This window comes from Labeo rohita, chromosome 20 (assembly GCF_022985175.1).
Source record: "Labeo rohita strain BAU-BD-2019 chromosome 20, IGBB_LRoh.1.0, whole genome shotgun sequence".
NCBI lineage: Eukaryota > Metazoa > Chordata > Actinopteri > Cypriniformes > Cyprinidae > Labeo > Labeo rohita.
Window position 1 is genome coordinate 25,210,517 of NC_066888.1, and position 24,992 is coordinate 25,235,508.

Genomic DNA, 24,992 nt, shown 5'->3' on the forward strand with positions numbered 1-24,992 from the left:
AGCACAAATGTTAGTTTATCTAAAGTAATTTTTGCTTATTAGTATGGTTCAATTGCATCATCAAAGGTCAGCAGCAAAGACACTGGTTAATAAAATGGGATTAAATACATAAAGGATATTTGTTTTATTTACCATATTTAATTATTGCAGGGTTGCGTCATATTCTGAGTTTGCATTTCACAGTTTTTATTCATTTTGAGGAATACTGAATCTGTTTTTTGTGAGTGAGATGAATTAATGTATGTTCACATTTAGTCTAGAATACAGTAACATCACGTTTACTCCCAATTTCCTGACAGGGGTTTTGTCAATCAATAAATGGGGGGAAAAAAGTAACTCAGATGTTTTCTTAGAAATTCAAAAGTAATGCATTACTTTACTAGTTACTTGAAAAAAGTAATAATATTACGTAACTCGCGTTACTTGTAATGCGTTACCCCCAACACTGTTCACGAGTCATCAGACCACACCAGACGTTTAAAACCAAACTTTTTTTTTAATACTAACAAAGAATCATCTCAACTACTTGTACATGGCTACCATGAATATTTGTACAAAAATGCAGTAAAAATATTATTGATTAATATATACAGATATGTCTCCTTAGTGTCGGCAGGCAGGACGCACATGTAGATGACAAGAACACCAATGGTCTTGCACGAGTATACACAATACAGATATTGTTTCCCAACATCAGTGACACTAACTCCAGATCAAAGACTTTTAAGAACAGAGATAATATCATGTCTTCAGGAATACATGAAAAATAAAAGGAAATACAGTTACTGAATGATACTGTGTACAGCCATGTGAATAAGAAAGTGCAATACAGAACAATACAAAAATCTTAAATTACATGACGATAAGGAAGGCTGGCAGCGTGTGAGACTGCGATAGATTTTTGTCGTCGTGACGAGAGAATATGGGAAGAGCTGATTGGCCTAGCAGGCAATAATGAATTGGAAGGGAAAGTCCAAGGCAGTGGACGGTCGGTTGGTATCGGTTGTTTTATATTGCTCTCGTCCCATTCGTTTCCTCATTTATCCTATTGATGTGTACTGATCCTATGTCTCTTTTTTGTTTCAGAAAAGCGGACCAGAGTGTGCACTGCTAACCTTGCGAGCGCTAAATCAAATAAGGCTTGAGGCTGCGGTAGCATAAGGAAACATCTGTGTGTCACAATGCAGACGGTGATGTCAAACGAGAGCAGTAAGTACCCTGTTTCCAGAACAGTGCAAGAGTCACTGGTTCAGTGGGATGGGGTGTATTATTTCTACATTCTTTCAGGCTAATGGACACAGGCGGACGACTGGCAAACCGACAGCATTTGGACCAAGGAACAATCCAATTCAACAGGGATTTGAGGAAACATGGTATATATAGATTATAAAATCTGTGGTAAGTCGTGAACACTGAAGAAAAGACGTTTAAGCCTGATAACCTCCTTATTTTTACAACATACTCGTACAATAATACTTCAACATAGGGCGTTAGTCAAGTATCACAGTAATGACACATCACAGTGTTGATGCAACTGTCCGGGATGGGTGCCATATATATATATATATATATATATATCTTGGAAGAAATAATATAACCTTTATACCATAACTAATGCTTCCACGTGGTGTGTTTGCCGACTACTCGGGTTGTATAGTGCCTTTGCGACTCAAATGTACGGATATGGTTTGTGCATGCCTGGATGTTATGCATTGATATTTTTTAGGCACACCAAAAAGATACTGCCTGATTAAGAAAGGTCGACATCACCTTCGTAACATTTGCTTTTTGTTACCCACTGTGTAATAGCACTTGGAAGATCTGTCTCAGGTGTTTACTTTGACATGATTAGAAATGAACTGAATGAAGTCTCACAGACTACAAGGAGAGCTATGGATTTGGACAACTACATTAAATTCTAGAAACGAGTAACCATGCATAATACAGACTTCTTTAAATGACATCTGATTACCCATTGATGTCATCTAATCTGTAATGGGAGCTTACAGAAAAAAAAGTTCTTGAAAAGGGCACAAGCACGACAAAAAAATATTCACATTGAGGAAGCAACTCATAGGTTCCATCAAAAGGTGCGATCAAAATCAGCTTATCGTTCGGGAAAAGCATCGTTTTTCTGTAAGAACACTGTCGGCGAGACACGTAGACAATTATACACAGCGGGAACGTACAGTTTGCTATCAAAACATGCACTGGCCTGAAAGGAACGATTCTTGTGGTCTGCACTTTTTGCTGAACCGTTTGCCATACTAGGGTTATCTGACAGAAATTTGTTAGGCAAGGTATATTTGTAAGGGTGCCACATGCAGCGCTGGTGTTTAGCCACATTTAGTGGCTAGCATGCCCTTATGAGAAACGTAATATTATTAATGGCTTGCTGGGTACAAATAGTACATAGTTGTGGTGCAAGAGCAATCAGCCAGTAGGCACATCTGACACTATCATGTGCCGCGGCCCAGGAGCCAATCAGAAATGTAGGTGAGAGCTGGGACGGGTACATGCTGCCTCTAACTGGTGATCAGATGACATTACAACAGAGTCAGATTGGGAAAGAGTTACACAGAGCGGCCATATTTAACACAGAGTATTGCAACATAAAAAAAAAAATTGTGTGACAGCACATTGAGTATTGTATACATGTGTGTGCTGAATGAGAAACACAGATCAGAGTCCCTCAGACCCTGGTTGTGTGTTTGATAAGGTTCTGAAGGAGGGTGGCAGAGGTCCTGTGAGCGAGATGGTGGAGGGAATAAATCCTCCTGACTCTGTGGAGCTGTAGAGTTCAGTGTGAGACTGGCAGGTCTGGGCGTCGGGTCTGGATGATTTTTGGTTTAGGGTTGTTCTTTGGTTCCTCCTCTTCATCCGTGTCGCTGTCGCACACGTGGACCACCACGCTGGGTGTAGACTCTGTGCCTGCATGTAGCTCAAACTTCTCACCTGTATGTGCAGAAGAGAAGAATCTGTCAGCTCTTTGGAGTTTCTGGCTAGTATATCGAATACTGATAATATTTGTTCACAAATACTTAATATAGACTACCACCAAGCCTGCATTTTATTTGATTCAAAGTACAGCAAATTTGGAAATATTTTTACTATTTAAAATAACTGTTTTCTATTAATATATTTTAAAATGTAATTTATTCCTGTGATTTCAAAGCTGAAATTTTAGCATCATTACTCCAGTCACATAATCTTTCAGAAATCATTCTAATATTCTGATTGGTTGCTCAACCATTTATTATTATTATTATTGTTATTATTATTATTTTTATTATGTGGAAAACAGCTGAGTAGATTTTTTTCAGGCTTCTTTGATGAATGGAAAATTCAGAAGAACAGCATTTATCTGAAATAGAAATCTTTTGTAATATTAGAAATGTCTTTATCATCACTTTTGATCAATTTGAAGCATCCTTGCTAAATAAAAGTATTTATTTCTATAATTAATTGATCATGTGACTGGAGTAATAATGCAAAAAAAAATCAGCTTTGAAATCACAGGAGTAAATTACATTTTAAAATATATTTAAATAGAAAACAGTTATTTTAAATAGTAAAAATATTTCAAAATTTTTACAGATTTTGCTGTACTTTGGATCAAATAAATGCTGGATTGGTGAGCAGAAGATCAAAAAAACATTACCAATCTTACTGTTCCAAATCTTTTGACTGGTAGTGTAAATATATAATATTTAATATTATTAAAATTAAAATTTTATAAATTAAATTTTTAGTAAGTTGGTACGATTTTTAAAAGAAGACTCTTATGTTCATCAGGGTTTTTTTTTTCTTTTTCTTTTTTTGGAAATACAGTAAGAATAGTAATATTGTGAAATATTATTAGAATGTAAAATTAATGCTTTCTATTTTAATATATCTTTAAATGTAATTTATTGCTGTGATAGCAAAGCTGAATTTTTTTAGCAGCTATTACTCTAATTATTATCTTTCTTATTATCATCCAATTTAAAAACTACTGTTTTTTTTTTAAATTATATTATAATATAAATCTTAAAGTTTTGAATATAGCTAGAAAAAGTGCATTTTTGCAGTATTTTTGCATTAAAATTTCTTTTATTCTAATTGGCTTGTACTGTTGTTTTGTACTGCACTGTATTCAACGTCCAACGTTGAATAAAATAAGATCATCAACTTTCCACTGCATTATTAAAAACAATATATGTATAATTTTTTTGCATTTTTAATTGGTCATCTGAAAACTAAATGTTAGCAGTGTCATTTTGTTTAGATATCTAACTTTCACTCTGCGATATTAAGCATGGATTTTCCAACTTGAGACTTTGAATCACTATATAACTGTCTGATTGTTAGTATTGCAGGAGAAAACACTTTTACAATAATTTCTACTGCAATACTAACAATCAGGCCTAGAGGGCGCTCTCTCTCCAGAGGGAGAAGAGTAAGGCTATTTTAGGCTGGCTATAATTGCGGTTTTGCCAGAGAAAACCTGCAGTGATCCATAGCATTACCAGCATTAAACTTATATACAGAATCCTTTAGGGAATGCTGCTCTATATCCAGTGCTAAAAATCCTTGTAACACTAGCAGAATGGAAACATAAAAATGTCAGTCAGAGCAGTCTGGAGGGGTTTCCACATTTCAGGTAATTAAAACTAGAACTGCACACAATCACAAGAGATAAGCTGCTTTTCTACATTTCTCCATCCCTGATGCACGAGGGCTGGATGAGTAAATATTTGAAATGTGCTGGACGAATACACTGTGTGTATGTGTGGAGGATATAACAGAACAGGAAGCTGAATCAAAGTTTACCACTGTGCCTTTGGGTGGCATGAGTGTGCAGTGCATTGTGGTCACCCAGAGGATCCAGCACACTCTAAAGACCCTCTTATCTTGTTTTTTTCTGGAAGTCTTTGGCTTTCACAGTCTTTCTTTTTCCTTATGTTTTTATCCTGTGTGCTCATATTTTCTCGCACACAAGCAAAAACGCACATCCAAACTTTTTATCTTCTCAGTGTTTTGACCTAATTCCTCTATCGGTTACGCATCTTATGTTTTATTCATGCAAAACGCACACGTTCAAACAATTCCTCAGCTTTGTTCCTACAAATTTACAATCCCTCGCATTCCTCTTCTCCTGCATAGCCTCCTGAGGGCTCAGCCTCTCCATGCCGAAACCTGGGCATGACGTCAATGCTGCATACTGACGTCAAGGGTCAGACAGCCGAGGAGAGAAAGAGCGAGCAATCAAGCTCATTAACGCAGAGATGAAACCTTAAAGTCTTCCTAGACCGTAACAAAAGGATAAAAATATACAGTTGTGTGGTGTTTGTGGTAATGTTGGAAGGCTATCCTTAATAAAGCAGCAAAAGCGTGTCATTATTAAAACGGCAGTGATCTCATTGGCATGCAGAGCACAGCTTTCCATCTCTATCCTCCAATTCATGGGCGCCGCTCATCCAGAGCAGTGCGTGTTTGCATGACAGCTGTGCATCACTGAAGACCCACTAGCTGAGAAGGGGAGAGGTAGCGAGCGTGTGCGGCCACCGAAAGGCCAGATGGATTTCGTCCGGTTAGTGTAGGTTCAGTGGGCCGGCGCAGGGAAACGGTGTGGGGTATTTTTAGAGCATTCCTTTGAAAAAGGGGCAAAACACTTCACTTCCCTTCATCCTTTTAAAGTCCTCCTCTCCAAAAACACAAATGACAATTTCTGCATTCCATAGCAACCGTCCCAAAAATAACCCCCCTCTTCTGATTGAAAAAAATTTAACCCTTTATGGCAAGAACGCCATATAAGCAGGAGCGTACGAGGGAACAGATCCAAGCACAGCTGCAGACTGAATAACAGCCAGTGAATGGATAATGACTCACGCAAATTGCCGTGTATTTGGTGTCAGCCATCTGCCACCGTGATTGAAAATACTCCCAAATAAATAGTAAAAAGTAAGGAGCTATGCTGTACAGTACTTTGATCCATTGATATTATACAAGTTTGAAATCGCTACAGTGGTACTATAATCTTTCATAGAGTCTGGGTTTCCACACGTTGATGAGCACAGTGATGAGTGAGAAAAATTTGTACCATATTTATCCATGAAGCATGAATACTAGTTGCACTTGCTAACATGAACGGTAGTTTTACAGCATTTATTAATGCTGTTTAATGTTACTTTCTACATATAATCACTTTTAAAGGGATAGTTCACCCAAAAATTATGTCATTAATTACCCTCATGTTGTTCTAAAACCGTTCTTTCGATCATCTTCAGAACACAAATTAAGATTTTTGATCAAATCCGAGAGCTTTCTGACCCTGCATAGACAGCAACACAACTGACATGTTCAAGAAAGGTAGTAAGGACATGTGACATCAGTGGTTCAACTGTAACGTTATGAAGCTACGGGAATATTTTTTGTCTGCAAAGAAAACAAAAATAACGACTTTATTCAACAATTTCTTCACTTCCATGTGCAGTGCAGCTGACAAAGGAATTAATTACAGAATTTTCATTTTTGGGTGAACTAACCCTTTAACATTTTTAAGTTATATATTTGCACCATTTAATGATTATGAACAAACATAATTTAACAATAAACATGCAGTACCATTTAAAAGTTTGAGGTCGGTAAGATTTTTATGTTTTTAAAAGATGTCTCTTATGCATTTATTTAATGAAAAATACTATATATTACATTGTAAATTATTGATTTAAAATAACTTTTTTTTTCACATTTGTAAATATTTAAAAATGAATACATTCCTGTGAATTATTTTTTTTCAGGATTTTTTTTATAAATAGAAAGTTTAAAAGAAAATTTATTTGATCAAACTTTCAAAAATAAAAAACCCAGCTGACCCCAAACTTTTGAAAATACTTCAAAACAGTTAGATTTTTAGATAAAATATTTAAAATGGTAATGAATGAATTCTTGTTAATTTTTTTTTTCCCCTCAAGATTTGTTGATAAATAGAAAGATCAAAAGATAAGCATTTATTTCTCACATCTCATAACATTGTATATATCTTTACTGTCAATTTTGATCAAATTATTGCATCCTTACTGAATGAAAGTAATACTTTCTTTCTTTAAAAAACCCCCAAAAACTCAAACTTGCAAACAGTAGTGTAGTAAAATTAACCAAAATTAATTAAATACTGTCAAAAAAGTTAATCATACTTACTGCATTTTTATATATTCATTAAATTATTACTATTATTATTATTATTATTATTATTATATCTGGAGTATTCTTGAAAGCATAAAATTAATATTTGTGAATTAATTTCTGCTGCTTGTTAGCTCAGGATAGTCTGTAGTGAAGGGTTTGAAACAGTTTGTGTTCCCAAAGAGCCATTTATTATGTGCAGTCAGTGTGCTGACATAATTTTCGTGCACTTCCAGAGTCATCAGTCACATGGCATTTAGCACAGGTGATTGTCTCAAAAATGTACATCAGAACTGAAACGCACATATTTTAATTTGTGTATTTTTGGGTTTAAGTATTTTTAGGTGATTGTAGAATCTATTGTGCTTGACATAGTTCTCACATTTATGCAAAAAAATGGCTATAGCACATGGTTTGAGCTCTGAAATAAGCACAAGTATAAAGCGTAAGCTCTTTTTATGTCCCAGATCAGGTTCACAGGTGTTCCTTCCCATAGCTGTTGTGCTTTGTGTATCTATAAGAACCCTCTCTGGGCCCTGCACAGCACACATGCTTGGCTCCAGGTCTGTTATCTAAGCGTCCACAGATGCAGCAGGAATATTTCATTAAGTGCTTTTGCTTTCTCAGGGTGAAGCGGCTGGGTATGCGCCTTGTAAACAGAGCAGGGAACAACAAAAGCGCTTTGCTTTAATGAGCTGGAGTGTATACGTGTATTGTCGTACTGTACAATTTCAGTGTGAGCCGTGTGGAAACGCAGCCTCTCCGACACAAACGTGTGTATGGAAACACATGCCTAACAATGGAAAAAAAAAAAGCTTCCTTCCACAACCACCACAATCATTATTGCCATCCGACAGCAGTCTAACGCAGTTGAGGTGCCTGGGCTGAATGGGCTGTTTGTTTAGTTTGCCACATGGTTCCACTTGAGTGCTGTTGATTGCTCACTAGTTTGTACCGTCTCCTCTGTTCCCTAATTGCCTTCAATTGTGATTAACATGCGCCGGCTTTGTGACTGAAGGCCGTCATGGGCAGACAAGGTCAACGCGACCGTCAACAGCCAATAACATTACTTTTTTGGTGATGCATGAATGTCTGTCCTAGGGTATTTGCATAAGGCGATCTGATTGGCTGACACCTGCATTGGCGTTTAAAAAGTTTAAAGTTTTTTAACTTCTGCTGCGATCAGTGCCAGTGGCGTGACGCAATGGAGCCACAATTCAGTTTGGCAATATACACTGCCCTCCAAAAGTTTGGAAACGCCCTAGAAAAGTGGGGTTTTGGACAATATTGGCATGAATCCTTTTTAATTTGTGATAATTTTGCACTGATAAGGGACAACACAAACTACGAAAACATATTTTATTACATAAACAGTTTATACATAGAAAAAACCCATTTCGATTTATCAAAATATCCACCATTAGCAGCTATTACAGCTCTGCATAATCTGGGCCTAAATTCATTGTGTTCTAAACTTAATTGGCAATCAGTTGTTGAGGCTATTAAGGTGTACTGACCCAAAAATCTTTTAGAAACCTGGGCCAAGTTTAAACCAGTAACCAGGCATCACAGCTGGCAAAGGGGCATGTCTGACTTTGACATGTTTATATTGCCATTATTATGTAATCAAAATGAAAATTATAATTGCTGGGCTTCAATGATAATGTCAAGTTACTTTAATGTGTTTGCACCAAAAAATGATAAGGATTTATGCTAATATCGTCCAAAACCACACTTTGCCAGGGGTGTTTCCAAACTTTTGGAGGGCCGTGTATGACGGCACTCATTTAAAGTAGTGTGTTTTCTGCCTCCGCCGTCTCAATATACAAAGAACATGAACACATTCTGCTCTTGAAGTTACTTCATAAGCATTTTACTGTTTCTTTTGAGAAACACTATCATTATGAAGGTCTTCATAGCAACCCATCAGAAAGTCTGGTTTAGCTTGCAGAAAATGTAACAGAAATATTACTTATTGTAATGATAGCACTACTATTAATAATATGACCATTATTAAAACATTATTTTTTAAGGAATATTTACCAGGAAAATTATTTACCTGAAAAGTGTAAATACTCAACATGGTATTTCTGGGAAAAAAAAAAAAAAAAAAAAAAAAAAAAAAAAAAAAAATATATATATATATATGTAAATATATAAATATAAATAAATATAATATATATATATATTTTTTTTTTCAAATAAAAACAATTAATTAGATGTTTTGATTATTACAATTTCATGAAGCCATTAAAATTTAATCCAGAAAATGTATAAAAAACACAGAATTTGATAAAAATAAAACTAAATTTGAAAAAAAAAAGGTATTTCATAAGGCCTTAAAAATTTATTTATTTATTTATTTTTACTTTTAATAAATTGCTATTAAATTGTGTATATTTCATGATTTCAATTAATTAGATATGCTTTTTGATTATAATTTTTTAATTGAACAATTAAACAGAAAAATGTAAATTGGGGGAAAAAAAATAGAATCCAGAAAAATGAAAAGAAAAAAGAGAAATAAAATAGAAAAAAGAGAAAAAAATAAGTGAATAAAATAGTTTCATAGAGCCCTAAATGTAGCAACAATGTTTTTCATGTCTCAAGTGTTTTTATATTGTTGACTATTATGAACCTTTAAAAAATACTTTTCATTAAACTTTTTCATTAAGTTGAATAGTTTCCTCTCTATTTTATAACAAAACATTATAACATATATCTGTCCTTTCCCACTGTGTGTCCTGTAGTGAAATAAGGCCTTGTTTAACTTGGTTCAGTGCTGCTCTTTCTTCATTTAAATTCCTCTGTCAGACAATTAAGTGGTAATCAATAACAATAATGTACTGTTCTCTAAATTCATGCTTAATTGACATTAAATTTAGTAGCTTAAAGACTTAAAGCAGAGGATTAATTGTTAAATGTGTCTCAAGATGCCAGCTTGATCTCTGAAGTGTGATCTCCCATCCTGTAATTCAGTTCAAATTGATTTTATGCAATCATACATACACTCAATGTGACTTTTTATCCTCAGACAATTTATGTGTGGCACTGATTTAATTTTACAAATGTGACTCAATCTAATGTAACAAATTAAGTGTTGTTATTAGTCAAAAAGTCAACAAATTCGAATTTCTTATAATTTTTTGGTACTCTGTTCTAAAAACCCATTCCTACTCATCAAATGAAAGAGGTGGTTTCCATTAGCACAGAATTAGTCACAAACACAACCATTTTATCAGCATTATGCAATAAGCAGAAAATAACAAATAAACAAATTGAAAACCATTCTATCTATTGCCAGCCTGTGGCTTCTCATCTCACCCTAAACATGTGTAAATACTCCTGGTTGGCTGACCTCAGAGCAGGCTGTGAAACCACCAGAAGTGAAGTGGTTTCAATGTCCCGCTCTGGGATTATGCAACTCTGAATGGCTCTCTTACACAACCTCCCAGCAGCCATTGAGGGGATATGGCCACTTGATACAAATCTAGCACTGCTGTGTATGTTTATATATCTGTGTGTAGTAGTAAGTGTTGTATGTGTCACTGTGATGTAAAACAGCGTGATATGCAAGCTAGGCTGCATTTTTCCATCAAGCATGTTGAAGTGAGCTAAATCTAGCTTTTAAAGGGACAGTTCACCCAAAAATTTAAATTCTGTCATTAATTACTCACCTGCATGTCGTTTCAAACCTGTAAGACCTTCATTCATCTTCAGAACACAAATTAAGATATTTTTTATGAAATCTCACAGCTTTCTGACCCTGCATAGACAGCGATGCAACTCGTTCAAGGCCTAGAAAGTTAGTAGGAACATCATTGAAATAGTCCATGTGACAGCTGTGGTTTAATCTTAATTTGAACAAAAGTCTTACTTGAGGGTGAATAGTTAATGACAGAATTTTCCTTTAAGGCTTTGCTGGTTTGCATGAACAGTCAGTTCCTGCAAAAGCCATCTATCTTTATTGACAGATATAATTATGTAAAAGAGAAATTATTTCAACACTTATGTTTTTCATTTTCTTGTTAGTTGCTTTCATGTCAAAGTTCAGGAAGGTTGTTGGTGAACGGCTTGAAGCTCTGCATGTTTTTATGGCGCTATCAGTGTTGTCAGACATATGAATTGATATAAACAATAATTAAATAATAATTAAATGAAGTTACTTTTTGATTGGTGATTGAATTCATTTAAAAAATTAATCATTAAATTATTAAAAAATGAATTAAATTACTAAAAAATTAAATTACGAAATTGTAATTATTTTAAATAAAATGTACATTCTAAATTATTTAATTAATTATTTAAATTCATTCATATGCTTCATAAAAATCCATAATTGTATTTTGGGTGCACATTTTTTTTACTAAGGGACAAGTGAAAATTATTTTGCTGATGCTGTTAATATGTTAATAAGGGAATTTTTATGAGCTGCATTGGTCCATATGTGACTTGATCCTACTACAATGAGTATCTTAGATGTGATTCTCATTATCCTAGATCTGGTTGTACCATCTGCATGTTAGCCTTGCGTCTCACAATGACTCATATTATCACAGCTGTAAAGGCTTTTAACTATGTTAAGTATTAGTCTGAACAACAAAGTAAGCGATGTAACACTCTGATGAGCTATGACTCATTTATTTGTATGTCACTTAACTCCATTACATAAGTAATATAGGTTAAACCATCATAGTTATGCTTAAACATTCTTCGTACTTAGTTAGCGAGAGCCAGACAGAGGGCGATTTAGAATTCAGCAGGATGTTTTCACAGGATTTTTGAAATTGATCCCCTGGGGGTTTGATGGCTGAGAGTCCATAATGCCAAGCCCTGTTGCATAATTCAAATGTTCCTACTCCATAATCCCCGAACGCCTTTTACACTGTCAGCTAAAAATAGACCAAACAAACAGAGGGTGACATTCAATATTGACCTGGTTCCATAAGTGATGCACTGCCAACTGGAGCTTTTAGGCCTGGTTTCCCTGTGGCTGAGTACTGTCATATACTCACGTGCTCAACATGTTTTAAAGCTGCTCGATTGCAAAATGAGGCGAGAAGGACTGAATGTGCCGAGCAGCTGTTTAGATGGGAACACAAGACGATGATGCGTTTGCCAGGGCAGCAGATGGATCAGGCTGAGTGATATAATGCTGACAAATTTAGACGCATTACGAGAAACCGCATGGCACTCTTATGGGTAAAAAAGTCTCTCGGATAGATTGTTTAGTCTAAACCAGCTGGGAAAGTAACTGACAATAACAATGTGTTTGACTTGAATTTGGAAAAATAGAGTCTGCAGATAAAGGCTGATGGATTCAGAGCAGTTCTGAGCTGATGGCTGGGATTGTCTAGCATTATTGGAAATTGTCAGAGGGTAGATATTCAGTCTGTGTCGTTTATACAAGGTCATTGGCATGGGCCTGTTGATACAGCTTTGATGGAGAAGAATGATATTCATGAGGCATGAGTCAATGATGGCAGATCTGGCTGTGCTGATGCATTATACATGACTGATATGGTAAGAGCAAGTCTGCAGAGCTCTCTAGCATCTTTTTGCTTTTTCTACACAGAGAAATCCTATTCGGAACTAATTTTGTCTTATTTTCTAGTTATAAAATGTCCTAGAAATTAGATACATTTACTTGAGAAGCAACACAAGATATTATTAAGATTTTATATTTTGTAATATGAGTGTAGATGATTTTGTCTTATTGCACTGGCAGGTATAAAGCAGTTTAAATCATGGAAAAATATGCCAGTCCAGTAAGACAAATTGGTCTTATATTCAAGATATGAAAAACTGTCTTGTGTGAGCATGAAATGAAAATTCACCAGTTTTTTTGAATGCATGTTATTCATTATATGTGACTCTGGACCACAAAACGAGTCTTAAGTAGCATGGGTATATTTGTAGCAATAGCCAACAATACATTGTTTGGGTCAAAATTATTTATTTTTCTTTTACGCCAAAAATCATTAGGATATTAAATAAAGATCATGTTCCATGAAGATATTTTGTAGATTTCCTACCGTAAATATATCAAAACTTAATTTTTGATTATCAATATGCATTGCTAAGACCTTCATTTGGACAACTTTGAAGGCGATTTTCTCCGGATTTTAATTTATTGGCACCCTCATATTCCTGTTTTTCAAACAGTTGTATCTCAGCCAAATATTGTTAAAAAAATTGACCCTTATGACTGGTTTTGTGTTCTGGGGTCACGTTTGGTGAATGACTCATCCATGCATATTTTGTATTTATTTATTTATTTAAACCTTGTTTTTTTTTTTTTTTTTTTATTAAAATACCATAATCATCCAGTCAAACAAAAACACTGCTCTGGTGACATATGGCAGATGTTTCCGATTACTTAGTCTGCTTACAATCGACTACAAACCTTTCATTCAGATCTACGCTCATCCAATCAACAATCAGTGGATAGATTAATTTATACAGCCTGAAATATTAAAATGTATATGTGAAAATTAACATTTTCTAAGATTAATAAATTATTTAAAAATATTTGCTTTTAGTTCATGTTAACTGTTGCATAATGTTAAAATACAGAAGCGCATTGCAAAGTGTTTCCAGTATAACCTGGCTTATTGGATTCCATGATGGTCATAAAATTATCATCTACAGTAGCGGTGGACAATGGAAAGACAAGATCAAAGATGATTTATGGCTAACCTAACTGCAGAGTTACATAACCTTATGGAAGAACTGTCATCATCTGTAATTTAATACATGATGCTATAAAAAACCTGTACAGAAAATTCACGGTAGCCCGTTAATTAGGAACTAGAGATGCCCAGAATCACTGAAAAGGTCACCCAGCGGTGCTTTGTAATGTGCTTATTTACTCCAAGATGGCTGAGCTGGTCCTGTAAGGGCCAGGGCACTCACAGGCCCACTGTATGAAAGTGTGTGTGGTCCATACCAAACATAGCCCCCCATCTGCACTGTCAAACACCAAGATAAGCATCTACACGGCAGCTTTAATCAAAACACATTACAGCTCCGCAAGCACTGACTACAGTAACCGCTCATCAGGACACAGTGGGAGTCACACACACACACACACACACACACACATACACACCCCTGAAGGTCAGCCAAAGAAGAGTGTGCATTGATTAGGAGCAGGATGGTGGACGTAATCACCTACACTGCAGTGAAGAGGACAATTCAAGACAATGGCTAACCGAGTAAGTAATGGCTGTGCTTGATTTGAGAGGATAAGGATTTGTAGTACGCTACGTGACATCCTAGCAAGCCTGAACTTTAGGTAAGACCGTTCATGATGGACCAGGATGATGATGCCAAAAGACAAAGGTTTAGAGAAAAGACTGGTGAGTTGTAACTGACCTGGGCCAAGCTTGGCAACTGCATAAAGCAGGTCGTAGTTAATGACTGGTGTGGCCTCGTCAATCTGTTGCCAGCCAACTGGAGGTGAGCCAGGAGGAGAGATGAGGAACTGTTTGGAAGGCTGGGGAGGAGCCAGGTGCAAATTGTCTCCTTCGGATGCTGGGTTCTGCACCTAAGAGCCAAAGAGTGTTTTAGTTCAGGATACAGTCAAAAAAAGGCCTGACTGAAACACTTGATGCTGGGATTAATCCAGATGTTTCACAAGTAGTCACAGCAAATGTGTGCTACATGTTCAAAATCTGAGGACTTTGTTTTTGAACATTCTACATTAACCTTCTATCTATCTATTATCGTTCTGTCATTCTGTCTGTCATTCTCTGGATAAATTGCCTTGGGATTGGGATCCTGCGCAAATCTTGCGGGAGCAGGCGGTTTTACCTTTGCTGCAGGTGGGAGTGGTCCTGCCACATCCCTTGATGTGGCACATAATAGGAAAGATGGAGTTACATAAACACTAGGCATGTGTAACGGAGGCCATTGCTGTGTGGGTAAACCTCAATCCTCTGATCTCAAGAGACGCACAAGAGACTGATGCTAGAGTCTGCATTTTTTTAGCATCCTTGTTCGCGGACCTGCGTCCCATGCTGGAAATCCTGGTTTGAACCCGCTCAGGTGAGTACAACTGGAGGGGTTTCATTAGGGGCTTTCGCATAGCAGGAAACTTTTCATAGTTCCAAGAACTATTAGTTATTTTGGTGTGTTCGCACTGCAGGAACTGGGAGCATATTTGGTTCTAGGAACTCCGTTTGGGGGAACTAAATTAGCTTCCACTTCAGAGTAGGGTCTAAAACAGTTCTATAGGAACTAAGGTTAATGATACACGGGGCACAATGAGCAATGTTGGCGGGTATCTTTGGAGACACAGAGCCCAAGACTGATCTAAATTATCCAGATAGAAAATTGGTACCAAGCAACATTGCTCAAAATTGGCAAATTTGATCAAAAAGTTGCCTTGTGTATCGACAGCCTAACAGTGACGTAAGTGTACACTGATTGGCGAAACTCATACAAAACGCCGGCTACCTGGCATTTTTAAAAAACTGTGTAAAAATATTTACTCCACGTACATAGAAAACAGCGATAACAGCATTTAGCTACCTGTTGTCTGCAGCGTTGTTTTCTTTCCTCAGCCTTGATGATATGTAAAACACACCAAGTTGTAATAGGAGATTTAGTCAGATGTTAATTGTGTAAAATGTGCTTTTACATTCTGTCTCTGATATCATGACACCTATGAGACACAACAAAAACAGCTCTGATCACAGCGTCCTCCATTCGCCAGTTGACGTTTGTAAATGCCAGGAATAAAGACGCCGCTGTTGGCTGCTTGAGAGTTCCTGCTACCGGCTTGAATGCAAAAAGGAAACGGGCTCGAGGGAGAAGTTGGTTGTCTAGGAACCATCATGCTGGCTTGTTTTAGAACTACGCAGTGCGAAAGCCTCTATTGGTGCCATGACCCTGGTGGGAGTGAGGTAATGAAGGCCAGCTGGTAAGTGCTGTATGGTAAACCCCACTCCCCTGATCTCAACAGGCGCACTAGCAACTGACACTAAAGGCTGCGGTCTTTAGCATCCTTGTTGGCGCGCATGCCTCCAATACTGGAAATGCCAGTTCGAATCCCACTTGGAGCAGGCAAGGTGAGTAGTACCGGAGGGTTTACATTGGTGCCGTGACCCAGATTGGAGTGAAGTTTCCGAGGATGAGTGTAAAGGATGCCAGCTTGTAAGTGCTGTGTGGTAAACCTCGCTCCCCTGATCACAACAGGCGCACTAGCAACTGACACTAAAGACTGTTGTTAGTGCGTCTGCCTCCCATGTCAGAAATGCTTGTTTGAATCCTGTTTGGAGCAGGTAGAACCGGAGGGGTTACATTGGTGCTGTGACCCGGATGGGAGTGAGGTTTAGAGGGGTGAGTGTAACGGAGGCCAGCTTGTAAGTGTGCAGGTGAACCTCACTTAACAAGAGACACACTAGCAACTAACGCTAGGGGCTGCGGCCTTTAACGTTCTTCTTGGCACACATGCCTTCCATATGCTAGTTAGAATCCAGCTCAGAGTGAGTGAGGTGAGCAGAACTGGAGGGGTTACACTCCCCTGGGTAGTTGATGTTACATGGTGTTTGGTTGTACATGATTACATTACTTGCCCACCACAGCACCACCCCACTGTCATTTTTGCTTTTTTATTGAAATAAAACCCATTTTGTTCAGTTGGAAAACATATGCTACAATTTTTAAACTGTAGCATCTGCTTTGCTTGATACCTGAGGTGCAGGAGTCAGATTTCACTAATCATTGGTCAAGAGTTAGGAGAGATGACTGACAGGACCATGGTGGAGGATTTTCTGTTCACCAGATCCTGAACTTATTGACAAATATTTCAAATATTGAAATTTGCTTCCTTACACAGAGTATGCGTGATTGCGAAATTGAAATCGAAAGTGAGCAGTCAGCGCTCATTCAAAAGTCATTTCAGTACCTTGTATATTGATAGTGGCTATCTGTCTGTCTATCTGTCTGTCTATCTATCTATCTATCTATCTATCTATCTGTCTATCTATGTTCAGGCATGGTACTATAAGTTGTTTTTTTTTATATATATATAATATATATATATCTTTTCTAGTAATTTGCGATTCCATTTGGTGGCAAAGAAATTACACAAACTCACCTGGGCAAAGTAGAGTTTAAGTTTCTTTCCTCTGAAAGGTGTCTCGTGCAGCTCTATTCTAGCGCTGGCCGCTGCTTTGGGGTTACTGAAATTGATTCGTACACGTCGGAAGCTCTTAAACTGCTGGAACGTCACACCCTCATCGTATGCGAGGAAGAGCGCCTCGAACATTTCCTGAAAGACAAAAAATAAACAAGGTAGATTAACAAGGGATAAATGTTTTAATTCTGTCCACTGGCAAATGTCAAAGCATGAATAATTCATATGCCCTCATAGAGGACAAAGAAAGTCAAGCATGCTTTTTTTTTACTTTACAAGCAAGACCTGTTCCACCAATATCAGTCTTATCAGGGCCATGAGAGAATGACATTATTGTCAGCATATCGTTGACAGGATGAACGTCATTGTATTCTTTATGGGACAAAGCAGTCTTTGAACTAGGCATGCCTCACAGAACATCCAATCAGCTCAGCCAGGACTGGATCCTTTTGGAGAGACAGATAGGCTGAGTCTGTTATGACACTTAATGTTCATTTCCTGTGCAGGAGAGGACCTGATGAAAGCAATTATATCTGCAGTTTGTCTCTCATGTCTCTCATGTCTCTCAATTCAGTAGTCAGTCCTGCTGGACCTGGGGAACCCTTAACACTTTCAGCCTTATCTGTTAAAGAGAGGATTTTCCCAAATCATATGTTTTTACCTGCATTCTAACCTTCACCATGACAATTTCAAGGAATAGTTCACCCCCAAATTAAAATTTAGTCATAATTTAATTAATAATTATGGATTTCTTGTAGCTCAAACTGTAGAGTATGGTCTTGACTCTTAAGAAAAGTAAGAACTAATTAAATACATACCTTGAATGCAATATATTTTGCTTTGGATAAACATGTCTGCTAAATGCATAAATGTAAATTTACTCTCCCTCATGTTTATTCAAATCTGCATTTCTTTTTTGCTTTATAGAACACAAAAGAGTGGTTGTGCTTGTGGTTTAAAGCAGGTTTCGCAAACCCCTTCCATCTTAATGAATGACTTGAACTGGGACTGGAAACAGTGCTTTAACAAAAGCTTTAAAACTGTTAAATAGCTTATTAAGTAAAAACACACTGTTATGAAAAACTCCAGAGTAGCATCTAAAACAGGATTGCTGGAATAGAAACACCTTAGACTGATTAGTATTTTCCAAAAAAAAACGTCATCAAATGTGCGTAGGCTATCACATTCCAGATTTGATTGTTCGACTTAGTGAGGTATTTAATTGCTTTATTTTTTAGAGACCTGTTAAAAAGGCTAACGTCTCAGTGGTGGGTTTGCTTTGCCTTTTAAAGGCATAGCACATAAGCACTTGGAAGTGAGGCCAATGTGTACACCAAAAATAGGTATTCAACATGAAACCCTCAAATATGCCCTTAAATTCTAGCCAACTGCTGGTGAAACACTTCAGTGTGATGTTAAAAAATTTAAAATGTGAAAAACCTAACACAGGATGGTAGATATTAAAATTATGGGGTCTAAGAGACATGCTTTGTTTGTATCAGAACATTGTAGTAAGAACATTGTTAAAATAGTTTATGATAAGATGTCCATGAAAATACGTTTTGTGTGCAAAGAATACAAAAATAACGACTTTATTCAATGTCTTTGACGCACGTTCATGACAATACCTGATAAAGTACCACAAAAAGCTTTGCAACTAGTCCCAGTTTACTTGAGTTCAAGACTGCCGCTTTAGGGGAAGCATCTTCTGGTAAGTGTACAATTTGTTGCTTTTGATAAAGACATCTTCTATAAATTACTCGTTACTGTCAGTCACCAGAGATTTTGCTCAATGCTTCACAACACACAGAATCTAAAGTTGTCACTTTCAGCATCAGGAAATAGTGAATGTGCTCAATAAAAATGTCCAGAGATGAGGAAAGATGAAAGATTAGAGGCGCTCGCTGGTACTCTCCAGCAGAGACAGATGGATAGCCGAGCCAGTTTTCTTCCACGGCGTCAATTCGCCAAACACCTTGTATCCTGTCACAATCTGTGAGAAACCTCCAGCATATTCCTTCATCTCAAAGCCAAGAGTGAGCGTCCCTAGAGATGACAGCTGTGGATATGTCGTGTCCACCGCGCGTCAGGACGTGAGGTGTATCGGCACCGACAGCTGGGCTCATTCTGAATGGCTCGGCATTGACAGGTGACACCAGATGAGTCCATGAGAGACTTGCAGTGCATATGTGCACCTTTTTTATACTCCAGGTTTCTGACTCAGCACTTCCCTGAAGTTTTACAAGATGTCAAGTGCGTACAGAGCTAATTATAGAACAAGAACTTGATGGCGTGTGAAATGCAGATCAAAGCACATTCGTCTGATCCACTGCACCTTGAAATGAGATCATTTACTACCGTCACAGCACTGCTGGTCACCAGCATATGTCGAGTTTTGGATGCCGGTGTCCCTATCAGGCATCTTAACTAGCTTAATTAGCCTCCCTCGGTCATCCAGCATCATGCTGGCCTTTTTAGCAAGGCAGTCAGACATTTCCCAATTTCTATTGTGAGAAATGGCTTTGCATATATGAGCTGAATTTTCAGTGGTGCAGTGTAAAGGGCATTCAGTTCTTTCACAATTCAGACTAGGTTTATTTCTCCAAGTATCTTTTAATAAAACATTCAAATAGTCCTAATGTGAACTAGATTTTATTATTATTAATATTATTGTATTTTATTGCTATGGGTTACGTGGTGTTATGTTCTTTTTTGAGAGCCTTCAGCTGATATTTCAAAGCTAAGTATTTGTAGTGGAAATAAATCACATTCCTTTACAAATATGGATACTAAGATGAAGGGAGGAGGATGAAGGGTTATGTGCAGTGGAATATTTTACCACTGGCTTTCTAAAAATATTACTTTATCTAATCATAAAAGGATCTGTGGAATGATGTATTTACAATTTTTTCCTAAAAAACTATTAACATGAGAACTTTAATGCATAGTAGTTTCTCCAGCCACAGTAGATTAATCACACACGCATACACATATATGGAGCCTATAAAATTGAGACATTAGCAAATCGACAGGTCTGCTCTTCATTTACCACCACCTTGAAACACATCATTTAAAAACAGCAACAGCAGTTGGTTTTAAGTGCCCTCATTTAAAGTGGTGGAAATGAACATTGATACCATCTGGTACTTGCTGGTATAAATGTCATGAGAATAATGTTGTAAGAGAAAGTCATGATCGCTATGAAACTCAGACTACAGTACATATCCTATTTAACATCTAACGACAGTGAGAAATCAATGAATAGTGTTTTTTTCCAACTTAGGGCTAGATTTTCCAACAGCTTGTGCCAGTGCAAACCGTGTTTTGGCGTTAAAATAGTACTGTCAGGATTTACTAAAGACATGCAGTAAAGAATTAGCGCTGAAAAGGCGTAGACAGTTACATTTTGTGCTTGACTTTTACTGAATATGCATTTGTAGGAGTTTCCCTTTTATTCACAAAGTATTAAAATCTATCACGCAATGTGATTTACTAATGTTTGTACTCGTCAAATTACTGGTATTAGCGCCATTAATTAACGCCCAAAAAAGCATGTCTCAGGCTGTAATTTGCACTGCTTTCGGTAGATTGTGCTGGTCATTGTGGAAATGATCTGGCTGCATCTGTGTTCGTTAACGTGCACATTGTTTGTAACTCACACGGAGAATTTTCCCCTCCCATTGGTGCTTGGAATTTTGCTTTAACGCTAATTTGCCGTTTAGTAAATCTGTTTTGTAAAGTTTTGTGGATTTTTGGATCAAAATGAACAAAATGGTCAGAACAGACACCATATTTAGTCAAAATAGAAACTATATTTATATATATAAATGTATGTGACTCTAGACCACAAAACCAGTCATAAGTAGCACGGGTATATTTGTAGCAAATTAGTGATTTTTCATTATGCTAAAAATCATTAGGATATAAAGATCATGTTCCATGGAGATATTTTGTAAATTTCCTACCGTAAATGTATCAAAGCTTAATTTTTGATTAGTAATATGCATTGCTAAGAACTTTATTTGAACAACTTTAAAGGCGATTTTCTCAATATTTTTATTTTTTCTGCACAATTCCAGATTTTCAAATAGTTATATCTCAACCAAATATTGTCCAATCCTAACAAACCATATATCAATGGAAAGCTTATTTATTTGATGTATAAATCTCAAAAATGGACCCTTATGACTGGTTTTGTGGTCCAGGGTTTTGACTGGTTTTGTGGTCACATATATTGAATGACTGTACTTCTATCCAGTCTAGTTTTAGATGGTGTCTGCTCTGAATAAAGTGCCATTTTGAGATGTTTTTTTTTTTTTTTTTAATTGAAGTAAACCTGTCAGTCAAGTTTACGTTATTTACTAAACTGATTTCCTCTTTAATTAAAAACTTGATGAATGTAACGATTTTTAAGAAAAAAAAAATGTTTTGGAACAGCCTTTGAACCAAGGCCAGGGCTATCTTGCAATAAAAAAATGGATAGGTTTTCTCCATTAGCCAGTGAAGTAATATAAGCATTTCTTTGCTTTTTGAACACACACATGATATTTTAGCACACAAATGTTTTGGATGAATATCCAACATCAAACAGTCTACATCATGAAATTTTAATGGTATCCCAGACACTTTCATAATTCGAGATGCAATGTGATGTAAACAAACAATGCTTCATATAATATTGTTCATGTTGCATCTCAGACTTTTCAGACATATTTGCATTACACAGGCTTGTTCCCCAGTAGAGGTATGTAACATTTAATGTTCACCTGCGAATACAATTAGTTTGCCTGCTGTTAACAGGACGCTAAAACTAATCACCTTACATCTGAACAGTCAGTCTAATGCTGCTTCCTCAAGAACGTTTATCATTCTTATGTGTTTTAAGCCTGGTCAGTTTAACATTAAAGTGTTTTAAGCCATTCAAGTGCAATACAACGTGAAAGAGATTCAATATCATACTTGCTGTGCAAATGTACGTGAGTACCAAATTTAGTTCTCTATTGCATTTTCTTGAGCAGATGCGTACAAAATTGTGTCGGAACGGCTGTTTTGATGAGTATCCACGTAAACATGTTTTATCCAACCCATTCTTCACCTCAAACTAGCAGGTTCGTGAATTCTATCACCCGTAACAGTAGTACTGCTAGTCCGCCGTATCAGCTCAAATGCATAAGCAGCTGGACTTACTATGGACTCAGCAGTCCTTTTAAATTCACCTTCCTCCATTTCAAAACAAGTTTGTGTTCAAAAAGTGAAGAAATGCTTATATTACTTCACAGGCAAATGAAGCAATCCACCCTGGTGACGCCACACGCTGTGCTACTGCAAGATGGTTGTGTCCTTGCTATAATAAAACATCCTTTTTTCTTTAAAATGGTTACATTAATCGTGTGTTTTAATATATTTTTTATTCGCAATTCATAAGGTAGCCAAAAAACAGTAGGTAAATTGCTGTGTACTGTAGGTTTTAACAGAAGCTGTGCAAGAAAAACAGACATGCTTGATTCAGATGGGATAAAAATCACAAAGTACGTCAGTGAAACACAATTTTACCTGACCTTCTCAAGAACATGTCCATTTTAGGTGCGAGTGGAGCGTTAAAGGACCAATCAGGGTGAATTATATTAGAAAGAGAGGGAAAACTCATTTGTTTTGGAAGCAGCCAAGCAGCCATGTTAGTTTATAAACAGCCTTTGGTGACGTCTGGGCTGCTGTATGATCTCAACCCACTAAAGCATGAAATTACTGCACCATGACACACTCCGTTACCAGCTTTTTGCTTGACAGATAAAAAGTCCATCAAGGATAAGAGAGACGCTAAAAATAACACGCATTAGCCTAGTGACACCTCACTTAACTTCACATAGATAGTTGCTTTCCTGCCAAGACAAACCGAAGCGAGTACAAACTGCGTCAGATGACAATACTAAAATGTAAACAGTAGATATGGCTGGAGACGCCATTCGAATGGAATGATTGGCCTTCCCATCCGGGCAAAACAGAAAAAGCGGAGGTGCTATGCTTTTCCACTCTTCTTTGAGGATGGTGTGGTAGGTATGCAGGCATTTAAGCAATTACAGCTGTTTTTCAGCCAAGCTGTGTGTTTACTGTTCGCGTTGTGGCTTAAACACGTTCTTAATAGGGGGTGGAAGAAGGGGAAAACGCAAACTGAGCCTAACCTTAACATTAATCCTGAAATGAATGTCAAATTTAACAGTCCCCTGCTTTTAATCAAGACCAGATCCTCTCCTTGCTGGGAGATGAATTAGCGTCAGATGGGGAGGAGAAAAAGGTGAGCTTTTCTTTGCATGGAGAGACACAATTCATCTTAAACGGATCCAGGCCAGATCTCTCAAGCTCTAATTTTTTTGGGCTCAACTTTGACCTTGGTTACATGCTTTTCTTGGAATTCAGGTGTAAATTTTACATGAATACTGCGTATAATACGCTAAAGTAAACAGAGGCCTCAGACCTGTTCAGTGGCCTTCTGCTGTAAATTTTGCACAATTTTATGTTTGATCTGGAAATCTCTAATCTGATTGGCTGGCTTTATGTAACTTCCTAAAGTGAGGGCTCACAGGTTTTTTATCGATCCACTTGAAAAACCTTGAAAGTGCTTTCGAGGAAGAAACTAGATTTAGATGCGCACTGTATTTTCTGCTTTGTTTTCCAAGTAGTAAATAGTTTTGTATTTATTGCTTTTGAACCAGGTGGAAATTCTGATCACCTTTTCTACAATCTTCCCTTTCTTCTCCACTTGTTTACATAGACTGTAACACCATGATTTGAATTCATTTTTGTCATACTACTGTCAATTAATTGCATCTAAAATAAAAGATTTTTTCTTTGCTAAATATATGTGTGTATATTCATTATGTATACAAATAAAAACACACATGCATGTATATATTTAAGAAAAATGTTGTTTATTAATATTTATATATAATATCAATTATATGACTTTAAATATATACATGTAAATATTTTCAAAATATATACTGTATGTGTGTGTTTATATATACATAAATAAACAGTATACACACATATTAGTAAACAAAACAACTTTTATTTTTGATGCGATTAATCGTGATTAATCATTTGACAGCACTACAAAAATAGTTCTTTGTAACTGAAATAATGCTGATATAAAATAAATATAAGATGAAACACATAGAAATATTAAAAGCAAAAATAAATAAATAAATAAATAAATAAATATATATATATAAGCTAATTTAAAATACTAATAAGTACTATAATATTTTTTTTGAAAAAATACTTAAAATAACACTGTTTGGCACTAGTCTGCTTTGTATTTTTCATGTATTTCAGATGAACCCATCCTAAATGGCATAAAAAATAAAATAAAATAAAATGTGGTTAGACACTTCAAACCACGTGATGTTAAAGATCTAGCTTTGCGAAATCTAGGAATCTAAAAAGATTTGTGCATATGTAGATGGAAAAAGAGATTGACTTTGTTTTCAAACATAAGGTAGAGTTCTTATAATAATGATGTCGTATAAAGAGGCCCCAAGTTGAAAATGCAATCTATCTTAAGAGTCTTATAGCACAATCAGGTAAAGGACTATCAAATAGCGTACAAAACCTGAGAACAGGGAAGGAGCAGATCTAATATTTGGATGTCTATTTGGTGAACTGATATGACAGGAAATGGAGT

General features: G+C 36.5%; 1 protein-coding gene across 2 annotated transcripts in view; it reads right to left on the reverse strand.

The window, feature by feature from the left end:
* Positions 1-476: 476 nt before the first annotated feature.
* rcan2 (regulator of calcineurin 2) overlaps positions 477-24,992 on the reverse strand; it is an 81,541-nt gene continuing 57,025 nt past the window's right edge. For both annotated transcript variants that reach the window (XM_051138270.1, XM_051138271.1), the window contains 3 exons: positions 17,273-17,446; positions 14,545-14,716; positions 477-2,955 (listed from right to left, as the gene is read on the reverse strand). In XM_051138270.1, coding sequence (XP_050994227.1) covers positions 2,801-2,955; positions 14,545-14,716; positions 17,273-17,446 — 501 coding nt within the window. In that variant the 3' untranslated portion in view covers positions 477-2,800. The remainder of the gene's footprint in view (positions 2,956-14,544; positions 14,717-17,272; positions 17,447-24,992) is intronic.